Below are 15,761 nucleotides of genomic sequence, written 5' to 3' on the forward strand. Positions count from 1 at the left end.
ACGCACCACTATACCCATAGAAGATAGTTGTGCTTTCAAAGATCCTATGGATAAAAAATTAGAGGGTTTGCTTAAAAAGATGTTTGTTCAGCAAGGTTACCTTCTACAACCAATTTCATGCATTGTTCCTGTCACTACAGCAGCGTGTTTCTGGTTCGATGAACTAGAAAAGGCGCTCAATAATAATTCTTCTTCTTATGAGGAGATTATGGACAGAATTCATGCTCTCAAATTGGCTAATTCTTTCACCCTAGACGCCACTTTGCAATTGGCTAGGTTAGCTGCGAAAAATTCTGGTTTTGCTATTGTGGCGCGCAGAGCGCTTTGGCTAAAATCTTGGTCAGCGGATGCGTCTTCCAAGAACAAATTGCTTAACATTCCTTTCAAGGGGAAAACGCTGTTTGGCCCTGACTTGAGATTATCTCTGATATCACTGGGGGCAAGGGCCACGCCCTTCCTCAGGATAGGTCTTTCAAAGCCAAAAATAAACCTAATTTTCGTCCCTTTCGCAGAAACGGACCAGCCCCAAGTGCTACGTCCTCTAAGCAAGAGGGTAATACTTCTCAAGCCAAGCCAGCCTGGAGGCCAATGCAAGGCTGGAACAAAGGAAAGCAGGCCAAGAAACCTGCCACTGCTACCAAGACAGCATGAGATGTTGGCCCCCGATCCGGGACCGGATCTGGTGGGGGGCAGACTCTCTCTCTTCGCTCAGGCTTGGGCAAGAGATGTTCTGGATCCTTGGGCACTAGAAATAGTCTCCCAAGGTTATCTTCTGGAATTCAAGGGGCTTCCCCCAAGGGGGAGGTTCCACAGGTCTCAATTGTCTTCAGACCTCATAAAAAAACAGGCATTCTTACATTGTGTAGAAGACCTGTTAAAAATGGGAGTGATTCATCCTGTTCCATTAGGAGAACAAGGGATGGGGTTCTACTCCAATCTGTTCGTAGTTCCCAAAAAAGAGGGAACATTCAGACCAATCTTAGATCTCAAGATCCTAAACAAGTTTCTCAAGGTTCCATCGTTCAAAATGGAAACCATTCGAACAATTCTTCCTTCCATCCAGGAAGGTCAATTCATGACCACGGTGGATTTAAAGGATGCGTATCTACATATTCCTATCCACAAGGAACATCATCGGTTCCTAAGGTTCGCATTCCTGGACAAGCATTACCAGTTTGTGGCACTTCCGTTCGGATTAGCCACTGCTCCAAGAATTTTCACAAAGGTACTAGGGTCCCTTCTAGCGGAGCTAAGACCAAGGGGCATTGCAGTAGTACCTTACTTGGACGACATTCTGATTCAAGCGTCGTCCCTTCCACAAGCAAAGGCTCTCACGGACATTGTCCTGGCCTTTCTCAGATCTCACGGGTGGAAAGTGAACGTAGAAAAAAGTTCGCTATCTCCGTCAACAAGGGTTCCCTTCTTGGGAACAATAATAGACTCCTTAGAAATGAGGATTTTTCTGACAGAGGCCAGAAAATCAAAACTTCTAAACTCTTGTCAAATACTTCATTCTGTTCCTCTTCCTTCCATAGCGCAGTGCATGGAAGTAATAGGTTTGATGGTAGAGGCAATGGACATAGTTCCTTTTGCGCGAATTCATCTAAGACCATTACAACTGTGCATGCTCAGTCAGTGGAATGGGGACTATACAGACTTGTCTCCGACGATACAAGTAGATCAGAGGACCAGAGATTCACTCCGTTGGTGGCTGTCCCTGGACAACCTGTCACAGGGGATGAGCTTCCGCAGACCAGAGTGGGTCATTGTCACGACCGACGCCAGTCTGGTGGGCTGGGGCGCGGTCTGGGGACCCCTGAAAGCTCAGGGTCTTTGGTCTCGGGAAGAATCTCTTCTCCCGATAAATATTCTGGAACTGAGAGCGATATTCAATGCTCTCAAGGCTTGGCCTCAGCTAGCAAAGGCCAAGTTCATACGGTTTCAATCAGACAACATGACGACTGTTGCGTACATCAACCATCAGGGGGGAACAAGGAGTTCCCTGGCGATGGAAGAAGTGACCAAAATCATTCAATGGGCGGAGACTCACTCCTGCCACTTGTCTGCAATCCACATCCCAGGAGTGGAAAATTGGGAAGCGGATTTTCTGAGTCGTCAGACATTTCATCCGGGGGAGTGGGAACTCCATCCGGAAATCTTTGCCCAAATTACTCAATTGTGGGGCATTCCAGACATGGATCTGATGGCCTCTCGTCAGAACTTCAAGGTTCCTTGCTACGGGTCCAGATCCAGGGATCCCAAGGCGACTCTAGTAGATGCACTAGTAGCACCTTGGACCTTCAAACTAGCTTATGTATTCCCGCCGTTTCCTCTCATCCCCAGGCTGGTAGCCAGGATCAATCAGGAGAGGGCATCGGTGATCTTGATAGCTCCTGCGTGGCCACGCAGGACTTGGTATGCAGACCTGGTGAATATGTCATCGGCTCCACCATGGAAGCTACCTTTGAGACGAGACCTTCTTGTTCAAGGTCCGTTCGAACATCCGAATCTGGTCTCACTCCAACTGACTGCTTGGAGATTGAACGCTTGATCTTATCAAAGCGAGGGTTCTCAGATTCTGTCATTGATACTCTTGTTCAGGCCAGAAAGCCTGTAACTAGAAAAATCTACCACAAAATATGGAAAAAATATATCTGTTGGTGTGAATCTAAAGGATTCCCTTGGGACAAGGTAAAAATTCCTAAGATTCTATCCTTTCTTCAAGAAGGTTTGGAGAAAGGATTATCTGCAAGTTCTTTGAAGGGACAGATTTCTGCCTTGTCTGTGTTACTTCACAAAAAGCTGGCAGCTGTGCCAGATGTTCAAGCCTTTGTTCAGGCTCTGGTTAGAATCAAGCCTGTTTACAAACATTTGACTCCTCCTTGGAGTCTCAATTTAGTTCTTTCAGTTCTTCAGGGGGTTCCGTTTGAACCCTTACATTCCGTTGATATTAAGTTATTATCTTGGAAAGTTTTGTTTTTGGTTGCAATTTCTTCTGCTAGAAGAGTTTCAGAATTATCTGCTCTGCAGTGTTCTCCTCCTTATCTGGTGTTCCATGCAGATAAGGTGGTTTTACGTACTAAACCTGGTTTTCTTCCGAAAGTTGTTTCTAACAAAAACATTAACCAGGAGATAGTCGTGCCTTCTTTGTGTCCGAATCCAGTTTCAAAGAAGGAACGTTTGTTGCACAATTTGGATGTAGTTCGTGCTCTAAAATTCTATTTAGATGCTACAAAGGATTTTAGACAAACATCTTCTTTGTTTGTTGTTTATTCTGGTAAAAGGAGAGGTCAAAAAGCAACTTCTACCTCTCTCTCTTTTTGGATTAAAAGCATCATCAGATTGGCTTACGAGACTGCCGGACGGCAGCCTCCTGAAAGAATCACAGCTCATTCTACTAGGGCTGTGGCTTCCACATGGGCCTTCAAGAACGAGGCTTCTGTTGATCAGATATGTAGGCAGCGACTTGGTCTTCACTGCACACTTTTACTAAATTTTACAAATTTTATACTTTTGCTTCTTCTGAGGCTATTTTTGGGAGAAAGGTTTTGCAAGCCGTGGTGCCTTCCATCTAGGTGACCTGATTTGCTCCCTCCCTTCATCCGTGTCCTAATGCTTTGGTATTGGTTCCCACAAGTAAGGATGACGCCGTGGACCGGACACACCTATGTTGGAGAAAACAGAATTTATGTTTACCTGATAAATTACTTTCTCCAACGGTGTGTCCGGTCCACGGCCCGCCCTGGTTTTTTAATCAGGTCTGATAATTTATTTTCTTTAACTACAGTCACCACGGTATCATATGATTTCTCCTATGCAAATATTCCTCCTTTACGTCGGTCGAATGACTGGGGAAGGCGGAGCCTAGGAGGGATCATGTGACCAGCTTTGCTGGGCTCTTTGCCATTTCCTGTTGGGGAGGAGAATATCCCACAAGTAAGGATGACGCCGTGGACCGGACACACCGTTGGAGAAAGTAATTTATCAGGTAAACATAAATTCTGTTATAGTCTTTACCACGTTACCTTAGGAGCGTAGTAGCCTACTAACTTAGGACTCCCTAGTATAACCTATCAGGTCCTTGGGACTCCGGTTTGCCCTATGGACTTATTTCTCTAGTGTAAATGGGGCTCTCTCTAATAGTGAAGCCACCTATTGTCCGGTGTGGCATGGAATACATTTGTTAATGGTACCTATGTATTAGTAGACTCCGCAATAACTTTACTTCTGCTAAGGGTTAACTGTAATATTATTATTATTATTGTTATTGCTGTTGATATAGCTCAAGGTCCAGTATGTATACACAGAGCGTACTGATTATATCTCAGTAATAATAATGTTTATATTGGTTGCTAGTCTTTAGATGTAAACGACTGTTATCCCGTGCTTATATTATTTGTGCTTTCATTTCAGCCACTATGAAGCAGCGTCCCAGCACTACAGGTGTGTCCTGCTGGGTCCGGAGCTATCTGTTCTGCCCTCGGCTGTACTGAACACATTTCTTCTTCTATTTTGATCACTGAAATTGTTTTGTAATTATAGGATTAAAACTGTATATAATGCACGGGTACTGCTTATTATCTTCTATCATTTATTAATTATGTAGTATTTACAATTATTCCTATCTTGTTCCATGTGTATTCACAGTATGCTGTATTTAGTGTGTAACCCTGTGCGTCCCCAGGTGTCCTCAGCTACGTAACTAAACACCCATTGGAGGATTATTTGGGGGGAGTGTTCCCATCCACCAATGGGATGACTAGCTACTGTTTTTAAGTTCACCTCACTGTGTTTTAGCCAGGTAATGAGTAAGGCTGTAAGCTGAAACGCGTATACCTGTTTTCCTAAAAGCTAGTCTTATTGTTTTTGTCAGTATTTACCCCGTGGGTTGTTCTCCCCTCTCACGGTTTTGTATATTGTTTGACAAACGTGTTTGTTTTTCTTCACTCAGAGCGCCAATGCGCTATGTTTACTATCTGTAAATAAATTCTTTGTGCATAGATCTGCTGCTTGTGCTCCTTTTTCACTTTTGTTTCCTTTTTCATGAACTAGCGCTTCTTTTTGTGTAATTGTAATGTGGATTTAGCGCCATCTACCTTAGGAACAGTACGCCAAAGGTCTCGCACGGATTCGGCAACAGGAAACATCTTTTTACAGACAGGAGACGGGGAAAAAGGGACACCTGGCTCGAGATATGTCAGACATACGATCTGGAACGGGAAATAATTCAACAGATTTGTGTTTGGCATCAAAGACTCTTTCTGCGACAGTAGTTTCTGAATCCTCCAAAGTAGCTAGAACCTCTTTCAAAAGTAAACGGAGGTCCTCAAGCTTAAATCGAAAATTAACCTCCTCTGAATCCTCTGTACTAACTACAGCAGATTCAGAATCAGAAATCTCGCCCTCAGAAGTTACGTAGGAGTGATCATCCTCTGATAACTGAGATAAACCGACTAAAGCAGTCTTGGCGGAATCAGAAATACTTGACTTAGAAGAGATGTTCTTAGATTTTCTCTTCCTTTTACCTGAAATAGGTAAGACACTCAGAGTTGCAGAAACTGCAGAAGTCAGTTGTGCAGCAAAATCACCTGGTAAATATACACCCCCAGGAACTGACTGAGAGGAATCGCAGGGCACTGCTTGTGAAACTGCCAAAGACGGGGAGGTCTGAGGAGAAAGTTGAGGCATGTCATGGACAACAATGTCCTGAGAGACAGATGGCTCTGAGAGGGTATCTCTTTATTTTTGGAAAGTAACACCTTATTCACACATGTGGGACAAAACTGCACAGAAGGAATAACCTGGGCCTCCAATCAATACAAACATTTGTCAAAAGCCATAGATATATTTTTATCAGAATCCATAATGCTTAAATTAATGGTTCCCAGGAGCAATACAATTATAAGATCAGGATCCTTAAAAAAAACACTGTAAACACTTTGGAATGATTGTGGAAAAAAATGTTTTAAATACCAGGCACTGCTAGAGCACCCAGCCCTGCTGGGGAGTCTCACCCCTTCGGTGACACAGAATGGCCCAGAGTTTAATAAAGAGCTATTTGTAGCAACAGCTCTTAACCATAAATGCTCTGTACTTCACACTGATCCACTTTAAAAAAATGTTTAAAAAAGAAAACACGCTCCGTAGGCACTCCACTCTCCAAGCCGACTGAGTAAAAAGAAATCCGCTCAGCGGAAGAGAAGCAGAGCGTTCCCGTGATCGCAAGAAAAACCAGATGCGACACAGATTAGAAAATGCGCGATTATGCTGCGCTGAATCTAAAGCACAACAAAATATTGCAGTAGGGCTTTACTAGCCCAAAACACATAAGGACTTACATTAAAAACATATACAATATGTGAAATCAACCCTAATAGTGACACTTTCCAATAACCCTCAATAAAATATAAAGGGATAATTTTAACCCCTTGAACATTCTCAGAACGCAGTATAGTGCCCTGTCCATGCTGCCCAAATTTGCATATCCCCAATATGAAGAGATATAGAGTCCCCTTTATATCCACGAAGGGAATTAACCCCCAAAAGTGCTGTATCCTTCTAACCTAGAAGGAAAAAAGCACTTATCTTTGGATCCGGATGCAGGACAGGAACAGCTTCTCAGGTATGACAGACTCAGACGACCTCTGACAGGGAGCTGAAGAGAGAAGAAAAGCAGAGTAACCAACCCTGGTTTTCTATATAGGGGTTAGCATAAATGTTGGAAGAGAAGTAAGGACTACCCCACCGACTTCCAACTGCTAAAAGCCACCACAACTCTTACTAAAGAGGATTACATGGACACAGCATTGCCCAGATCCTTGCTTGCAGGGAAACTACCCATTAAAGGATTAAATATCTTTGCACACCTCTGTGATGTACAAAGGCAAAGAATGACTGGGGGATTGTGGGAAGTGGGAGGATACATAAAGCTTTGCTGGGGTGTTCTTTGCCTCTTCCTGGTGGCCAGGAGTTGAATTCCCACTAGTAATTAGAATGGATTTGTGGACTCTCCATGCCATTGGAAAGAAATCTACCTACCACTTGCCTCATTTGAAGGAGCCAGTCTGGGCTTGAGTCTGCAAGCCAGGGTTGTTAAGCTATTCTAAAGTGCATTGTTTTTCAGTTCTTCTCTTTTAAGACCAATTAGAGGTGGATATGTAGCAGGGTTAGCCTTGAGAAGCCTGCAGTGTGCTTTTTCAGATTTGAGAATTAGAAAAGCCACAAATTTCAGAGCTATATAAAATTGAAGGGATATTAAACCCAAAATTGTTCTTTCACGCTTCAGATAAAGCATGCAATTTTAAGCAACTTTCTAATTTACTTCTGTTAGCAATTTTTCTTCGTTCTCTGGGTATCTTTATTTTAAAAACAGGAATTTAAGCTTAAGACCCGGCCTATTTTTGGTTCAGCACCTCGGTAGTGCTTGCTGATTGGTGTAGCCAATGTAGCCACCAAGCAACATGCGCTAACCAGGGTCCTGAACCAAAAATGGGCTAGTACCTAAGCTTAAATTATTGCTTTTTCAAATAAAGATACCAAGAGTACGAAGAAAATTGATAATAGAAGTAAAGTAGAAAGTTGCATAAAATGACATGCTCTATCTGAATCTTGAATTAAAAAGTTTGGGTTTAATTTCCCTTTAATAAGGGGCTAAATAAATAATGAAATTATATTGTAAAATGGTTTCAATATGCATAACTAAACTGTTTCTATTAAATGTCTAGGTGTTTACAGTCCCTTTAAAACACTTTGAAGATAATGTCTTAAAGTTATTTTTTTTATTATTATTTCTTACTGTACAGGTTCTTGCAACAAAGCTTAAGAAATAAAAGCTTGCAGATGAATGACTACAAGATAGCTTTGCTATGCAATGCCTATTCTACAAATTCTGAATGTTTCACACTACCAATGGGAGTGCTTGTAGAAACTATTTATGGAAATGGAAGTATGCGGATTCCACTTCCAGGAACCAACTGTATGGCATCAGGATCCATTACCCCTTTGCCAATGAACCTTTTGGATTCCCTTACTGTGCATGCAAAAATGAGGTATCCTTTCAATATATTTTTGAAACTTTCACTCTATCTTGAATCACCCTAAGTATAAAGGGTATTGTAGTAACAAAAATATTGAGGACTTGCTGCCCTTTTTACAATTAAGGGAGCATTTATTTCATTTGCTTAGCTACCAGAATATTTTCATATGTCTGGGCCTAAAATCAAACTCATTTCTGCTTATGTCACTGTAATAAATGTTACATTGTGACATTTTATATTTGTGCTGCTATATTTTAACTTTAACTCTTTTGTGCTGCCACATTGATTAATTAGGAGACGTCCCTATATTGATTGCTAAGATCGCTACTCCATATCATTTTTTATATTGTTTGTGGTTTATATATATTAAATGTGTTATAAACTGATATTTGATACTCTATCAATCCGAGCTTTTTAGTGCTGCTAATCATACTTCCATTTTTGCATCACACCTAGTTTAATCTGAGGGATTAACTGTATTAGTAGCAGGATTATCCATTTATTCCTCTATTTTATTCTATCTACTGTAATAAATGTTCTCACTCTATTCTGTAATCATTTGGTGCTTTGTACAACCTTTTATTTTGTTACTCCCTTTTAATAGAAAAGGTATAATACTGTATACATACATACATGTACTACATTATCAAAAGATCTCAAGGACATAGTAATAAATCAGTATTCCAGCAATGCATGGGTGGATGTTTTCATTGCGCACACTAATTGGGCGATGGGCAGTGTATTTACCAGTAGACGTCAGGCACTGGCAAATAGCTATAAAAGTATTTTTCTTGATTATCTGTACACTTGGAGACCTTTGTCGCTATATTCCATACTTAAATATGTTGTTAACCAGCTCATTTTGGTTTAAAACTAATGAATCTGAATTAGAGTAGACATAGATTGAAATAGGTGTCTGTTACCAAAATAAAAATACAGCTGCATGACTGTTTAAATATGATTCATTAAAAATGTTTCCCTCTCTATTTTTTAGCCTCATTCACAGTATTGCCACCAGAGTAATTAAATTGGCTCATGCCAAATCTAGCTTGGCTTTGGCACCAGCACTTGTGGAAACCTACAGTCGGTTGTTGGTTTACATGGAGATAGAGTCGCTGGGCATCAAGGGATTCATCAGTAAGACTATATGATAAATTAAACAGCTTGTGAAATGTGCAGTTTTTAATAATACATATATAATTTGTGTGTTTCTAGTTTATTTAGGTGCAATTAAACTGGTTATTAGCTTATATAAAAAACATGTATTTTCTGAAATATTTACATCTACAACAAATAATACATTTCTGTTTATCAGTCTTGATTTGGCTTCTCAGCACTGCTCCGTCATGTTTATCTTCTTTCTTCCCAATCATTTTAGAATGTAAGCTCATGAGTAAGTTGATCTTTATTGACTTGGGTTAATGTTGCTTTATTTTTTCAAATAGAAATTTTTGGTCAGGGTATTCATCCTTTTAAGTGTTATATATCTAATCCGTGGAAAGAAATAAGCACAGTTAAATGGCCATTTTGCTGTTGTTGTTTTTTCTTCTGTTTTAAAGAAGGCATTTTAAAAATGTTACTGTGCTGAATGCATTTTTTATGTTTTTGGAAGTTTTTTTTTTATACTTATCAGCTTCTACAGTCGAGACATTTGTCCCTATCCGTCAGTCGGCCAAAGATTATTCAGCATTAGTTAGGCATTATCTTTAGTTTCCTGCTAGTTTCATTGTGAAAACTGCTTTTATTTGTTTTTATAATGATGAAAGAAAATTTGCCTACACTATCTCGTACCAATTTTTTTTTCTAGTAATACTTCATGTTAGTACAAAAAAACAAACATATTTTTCAGGTCAGCTCCTGCCTACTGTGTTCAAGTCACATGCCTGGGGTATTCTTCACACCCTACTTGAAATGTTCAGCTACAGAATGCACCACATTCAGCCGCATTATCGAGTACAGCTACTGAGCCAACTCCACTCACTTGCAGGAGTATCACAGACCAATCAGAATCAGCTGCATCTCTGGTTAGTATTTACTTTTTTTGAGCGTTTGCATTAAAAATACAATACATGGCCAAAAGTAAGTGGACACCCCTCCTAATTCAGTTGTTTCAGGTTTCCACAGTTTTATAAAGTCCAGCCCATAAAATCTCCATAGGCATACTAAAGAGCTCAGTGAACTTTAAACATTGCACTGTTATAGAATGCCACCTTTGCCACAAGTCAGTTTGTGCAGTTTCTACTAGTTATGTCCTGGTTAACTGTAAGTGGCCACAAAATGGTAGGCCAAGTAAACTCTGAGCGGGGTTGCCGAGTGCTGATGGGCATAGCATGTAAAAATCCTGCATTATCTGTTTCATTCTACAAGTTTCCATGGCCGAGCAGCTGTACACAAGCCTCCCATCCACATGTGTGATGCAAAGCGTCAGCTTGAGTGGTGAAAACCACACCTCCACTGGATTCTGGAGCAGTGGAACCGTATTCTCTGGAGTGATGATCCTGCTTCACTATCTGGTAGTTTGATGGAAGAATCTAGGTGTGGCAGACGCCAGGAGAACACTATCCATCATAATGTATAGTGTCTAGTGTAAAGTTTGGTAGAGGAGGGATAATGGTCCATTCCAGGGAAGGGTTATCCTTAATGCTACAGTTTACAAAGACATTTTAGACAAATGGGTGCTTCCAACATTGTGGCAATCTTTGGGATGATTTGGAATGCCGACAGCATGTCAGCCCTTCTCGTCCATTATCAAGCCCTTACCTCACAAATGTTATTTTGGCTGAATGGGCACCATTTCCTACAGACATATTATTGTGGAAACCCTTACCGGAAGAGTTGAAGCAATTATAGCTTCATAGGATTGTCAACTACATAATTATGCCCATGGTTTTGTAATGGAATGTCCAACAAACTCATAAGTGTGATGGTCAGGTGTACACATACTTTTGGCCATAAGGTGTATAACTTAGTTGAATTTGATTTCTAGTTTTCTAAGACCTAAAAAGTGTATGTAATTTACAGTGTTTCTCTAGAAAAGATCAGTTTTCAATCTGTATATGTTCAGATGTGTTAATGAACTTTTTACACATGTTCTGACTATATAAGCCAATGTACCAAAATAAATGAATGGTGTATATATACCTTGATGGTTAGAAGCAAACAATACTGGTTATACTACTGAGCTTTGTTTTCAAGCACTGTTGTAATGTCACACAGCCAAACTGCAACATAGTGTTAGTGGCAGAGGAGGCTTTTGAGATTGAAGGGACAGTGTACTGTAAAATTGTCTCCCCTTTAATGTGTTTCCAACGATCCATATTACCTGCTAGAGTATATTAAATTGTTTACAAATAGCTCTTTTACCTTTATTTTGTCATTTAAAGAAAAGCTATGTAAACAAGAAGCAGCTGAAGAAATCACACTACTAGTTTCGAGTGGGACTGATAGTTACTAAAATGTTAATTTCTAGTTGCTCTCTTTAAGTATTATACTTTTTGTAAACAAAAAGAAATAAGGTAAAGAGGTCTTTGTGTATAGAGTAAGAAATAAAATGAGTTGTGATCTCCTTATCTTATAAGGAAGCCCATTTTCCATACATAATGTACTCTGCAACTGGTATAGAAACCATTTTTACAGTATGCTGTCCCGTTAATTTATGGAAAGTGGAACATTTGGCATCTCTATTCTGTTTATTTCAGTAAAGATTTCATGTCATTTTAGCATTTTACTCTATTGCCCACCTTGCTGAATTATTCTGCAAATAGATGGCATCCACCTCTAACTAAATGATTCTCCTTTCTTTCATTAAGTGTTGAAAGTACAGCTTTGAGACTGATTACGGCACTCGGCAGCTCAGAGGTGCAGCCGCAGTTTACACGCTTCCTGAGTGATCCCAAAACTGTTTTGTCAGCTGAATCAGAGGAGCTTAATAGGGCTTTGATTTTAACACTTGCAAGAGCGACACACGTCACTGGTAAAGTACCATTCAATGATGCAACAAATCCAGCAATGTATCTGTCACAGTACACGCAATTTTCCTTATTTGTAGGTATTTTGAATTATACACATCTAGGTTAAAGGGACATGAAAGTTGAAATGAAACTTCAGACAAAGCCGTGTTTGCAACAAATGTATATGGCAAACACTGCTGCCATATAGTGCTCAAGACGTGCATTCTCCTGAGTCTACAAAAGATACCAATAGAACAAAGTTTTAAATAAATGACATTTGTATTTATTAAATGAAAAACATTGGCAGATTTAGATAAACATTTAAACATGTAGATATATACAATATATTGCATTCTCTGTAGGATTCCTTATACTATTTGGAATATAGTTTGGCATAGTTTCTCTTGTTAAGTGTATCCAGTCCACGGATCATCCATTACTTGTGGGATATTCTCCTTCCCAACAGGAAGTTGCAAGAGGATCACCCACAGCAGAGCTGCTATATAGCTCCTCCCCTAACTGCCATATCTAGTCATTCTCTTGCAACTCTCAACAAAGATGGACGTAGTAAGAGGAGAGTGGTGTATTATAGTTAGTTTCTTAACTTCAATCAAAAGTTTATTTTTAAATGGTACCGGAGTGTACTGTTTTATCAAAGGCAGCATTAGAAGAAGAATCTGCCTGTGATTTCTATGATCTTAGCAGAAGTAACTAAGATCCATTGCCGTTCTCAAATATTCTGAGGAGTGAGGTAACTTCAGAGAGGGAATGGCGTGCAGGTTTTCCTGCAATAAGGTATGTGCAGTAAACATATTTCTAGGGATGGAACTTGCTAGAAAAATGCTGCTGATACCGGATTAATGTAAGTTAAGCCTAAATGCAGTGATTTAATAGCGACTGGTATCAGGCTTATTAACAGAGATACATACTCTTATAAAAGTGTAATATAAAACGTTTGCTGGCATGTTTAATCATTTTTATATATGCTTTGGTGATAAAACTTATTGAGGCCTAGTTTTTTCCACATGGCTGGCTTTATTTTTGCCTAGAAACAGAGGCTTTCCACTGTTATAGTATAAAAGTTACAGTTGGTGCAGTTAAAATTACAAACTGTGACATTCAGCTTCCCTCAGCAGTCCCCTGCATGCTATAGGACATCTCTGATGGGCTCAAAAGGCTTCAAAAGTAGGAGCTGTGGCAGTTGTTATGACTGTTTAAAAAACATATTTTTCGTTTTATTAATCTGTTTTTTGTATTAAGGGGTTAATCATCAATTTGCAAGTGGGTGCAATGCTCTGCTAACTTGTTACATACACTGTAAAAACTTTGTTAGTGTAACTGCCTTTTTTCACTGTTATTTCAAATTTTGCCAAAATTTGTTTCTCTTAAAGGCACAGTAACGTTTTCTTCTGTTATGTGTGATCAGTCCACGGGTCATCATTACTTCTGGGATATAACTCCTCCCCAACAGGAAATGCAAGAGGATTCACCCAGCAGAGCTGCATATAGCTCCTCCCCTCTACGTCAGTCCCAGTCATTCTCTTGCACCCAACGACTAGATAGGATGTGTGAGAGGACTATGGTGATTATACTTAGTTTTTATGACTTCAATCAAAAGTTTGTTATTTTACAATAGCACCGGAGCGTGTTATTACTTCTCTGGCAGAGTTTGAGGAAGAATCTGCCAGAGTTTTTTTACTATGATTTTAACCGGAGTAGTTAAGATCATATTGCTGTTCTCGGCCATCTGAGGGAGGTAAAAGCTTCAGATCAGGGGACAGCGGGCAGATGAATCTGCATTGAGGTATGTAGCAGTTTTTATTTTCTGAATGGAATTGATGAGAAAATCCTGCCATACCGTTATAATGACATGTATGTATACACTTCAGTATTCTGGGGATGGTATTTCACCGGAACTACTCTGTTAAAGGTCACTAATCCTTTTAATAAGTATTTATCATGTTAAACGTTTTTGCTGGAATGTAGAATCGTTTACATTGCTGAGGTACTGAGTGAATAAATATTTGGGCATTATTTTCCACTTGGCAGTTGTTTGCTTTTAATTGTGACAGTTTCGTTTCTCTTCACTGCTGTGTGTGAGGGGGAGGGGCCGTTTTTGGCGCTCTTTGCTACGCATCAAAAAATTCCAGTCAGTTACTCTTATATTTCCTGCATGATCCGGTTCATCTCTGACAGATCTCAGGGGTCTTCAAACTTCTTTGGAGGGAGGTAGATTCTCTCAGCAGAGCTGTGAGAATTTTATATTGACTGTGAATAAAAACGTTGCTCTGTAATTTTTATGTCAAATTTAATTATTGTTATTTTACTAATGGGAACAAACCTTTGCTAAAAGTTGTGTTGTTTTAAGGTTTGATGCTATAACTGTTTTTCAGTTCATTATTTCAACTGTCATTTAATCGTTTAGTACCTCTTTGAGGCACAGTACGTTTTTGCTAAAAAAGATTATAACCAAGTTGCAAGTTTATTGCTAGTGTGTTAAACATGTCTGACTCAGAGGAAGATATCTGTGTCATTTGTTCCAATGCCAAGGTGGAGCCCAATAGAAATTTATGTACTAACTGTATTGATGCTACTTTAAATAAAAGTCAATCTGTACAATGTGAACAAATTTCACCAAACAGCGAGGGGAGAGTTATGCCGACTAACTCGCCTCACGCGGCAGTACCTGCATCTCCCGCCCGGGAGGTGCGTGATATTATGGCGCCTAGTACATCTGGGCGGCCATTACAGATAACATTACAAGATATGGCTACTGTTATGACTGAAGTTTTGTCTAAATTACCAGAACTAAGAGGCAAGCGTGATCACTCTGGGGTGAGAACAGAGTGCGCTGACAATACTAGGGCCATGTCTGATACTGCGTCACAGCTTGCAGAGCATGAGGACGGAGAGCTTCATTCTGTGGGTGACGGTTCTGATCCAAACAGATTGGATTCAGATATTTCAAATTTTAAATTTAAATTGGAGAACCTCCGTGTATTACTAGGGGAGGTCTTAGCAGCTCTCAATGATTGTAACACCGTTGCAATACCAGAGAAATTGTGTAGGTTGGATAAATACTTTGCGGTACCGGCGAGTACTGACGTTTTTCCTATACCTAAGAGACTAACTGAAATTGTTACTAAGGAGTGGGATAGACCCGGTGTGCCGTTCTCACCCCCTCCAATATTTAGAAAGATGTTTCCAATAGACGCCACCACTCGGGACTTATGGCAAACGGTCCCTAAGGTGGAGGGAGCAGTTTCTACTTTAGCTAAGCGTACCACTATCCCGGTGGAGGATAGCTGTGCTTTTTCAGATCCAATGGATAAAAAATTAGAGGGTTACCTTAAGAAAATGTTTGTTCAACAAGGTTTTATATTGCAACCCCTTGCATGTATCGCGCCGATTACGGCTGCGGCAGCATTTTGGATTGAGTCTCTGGAAGAGAACCTTAGTTCATCTACGCTAGACGACATTACGGACAGGCTTAGAGTCCTTAAACTAGCTAATTCATTCATTTCGGAGGCCGTAGTACATTTAACCAAGCTTACGGCTAAGAACTCAGGATTCGCCATACAGGCACGTAGGGCGCTGTGGCTAAAATCCTGGTCAGCTGATGTTACTTCTAAGTCCAAATTACTTAATATACCTTTCAAGGGGCAGTCTTTATTTGGGCCCGGTTTGAAAGAAATTATCGCTGACATTACAGGAGGTAAGGGCCACGCCCTACCTCAAGACAAAGCCAAAGCTAAGGCTAGACAGTCTAATTTTC

General features: G+C 40.1%; 1 protein-coding gene across 4 annotated transcripts in view; it reads left to right on the plus strand.

The window, feature by feature from the left end:
• The window catches only part of MED23 (mediator complex subunit 23), a 225,331-nt gene that overhangs the window by 138,914 nt on the left and 70,656 nt on the right, over nucleotides 1-15,761 (plus strand). For all 4 annotated transcript variants that reach the window (XR_008402041.1, XM_053710679.1, XM_053710681.1 and 1 more), the window contains 4 exons: nucleotides 7,803-8,048; nucleotides 9,031-9,173; nucleotides 9,886-10,060; nucleotides 11,846-12,009. Coding sequence is in view for 3 of the 4 variants with exons in the window: in XM_053710679.1 (XP_053566654.1) it covers nucleotides 7,803-8,048; nucleotides 9,031-9,173; nucleotides 9,886-10,060; nucleotides 11,846-12,009 (728 nt within the window). In the remaining variant the exon portion in view is untranslated. The remainder of the gene's footprint in view (nucleotides 1-7,802; nucleotides 8,049-9,030; nucleotides 9,174-9,885; nucleotides 10,061-11,845; nucleotides 12,010-15,761) is intronic.

This window comes from Bombina bombina, chromosome 4 (assembly GCF_027579735.1).
Source record: "Bombina bombina isolate aBomBom1 chromosome 4, aBomBom1.pri, whole genome shotgun sequence".
NCBI lineage: Eukaryota > Metazoa > Chordata > Amphibia > Anura > Bombinatoridae > Bombina > Bombina bombina.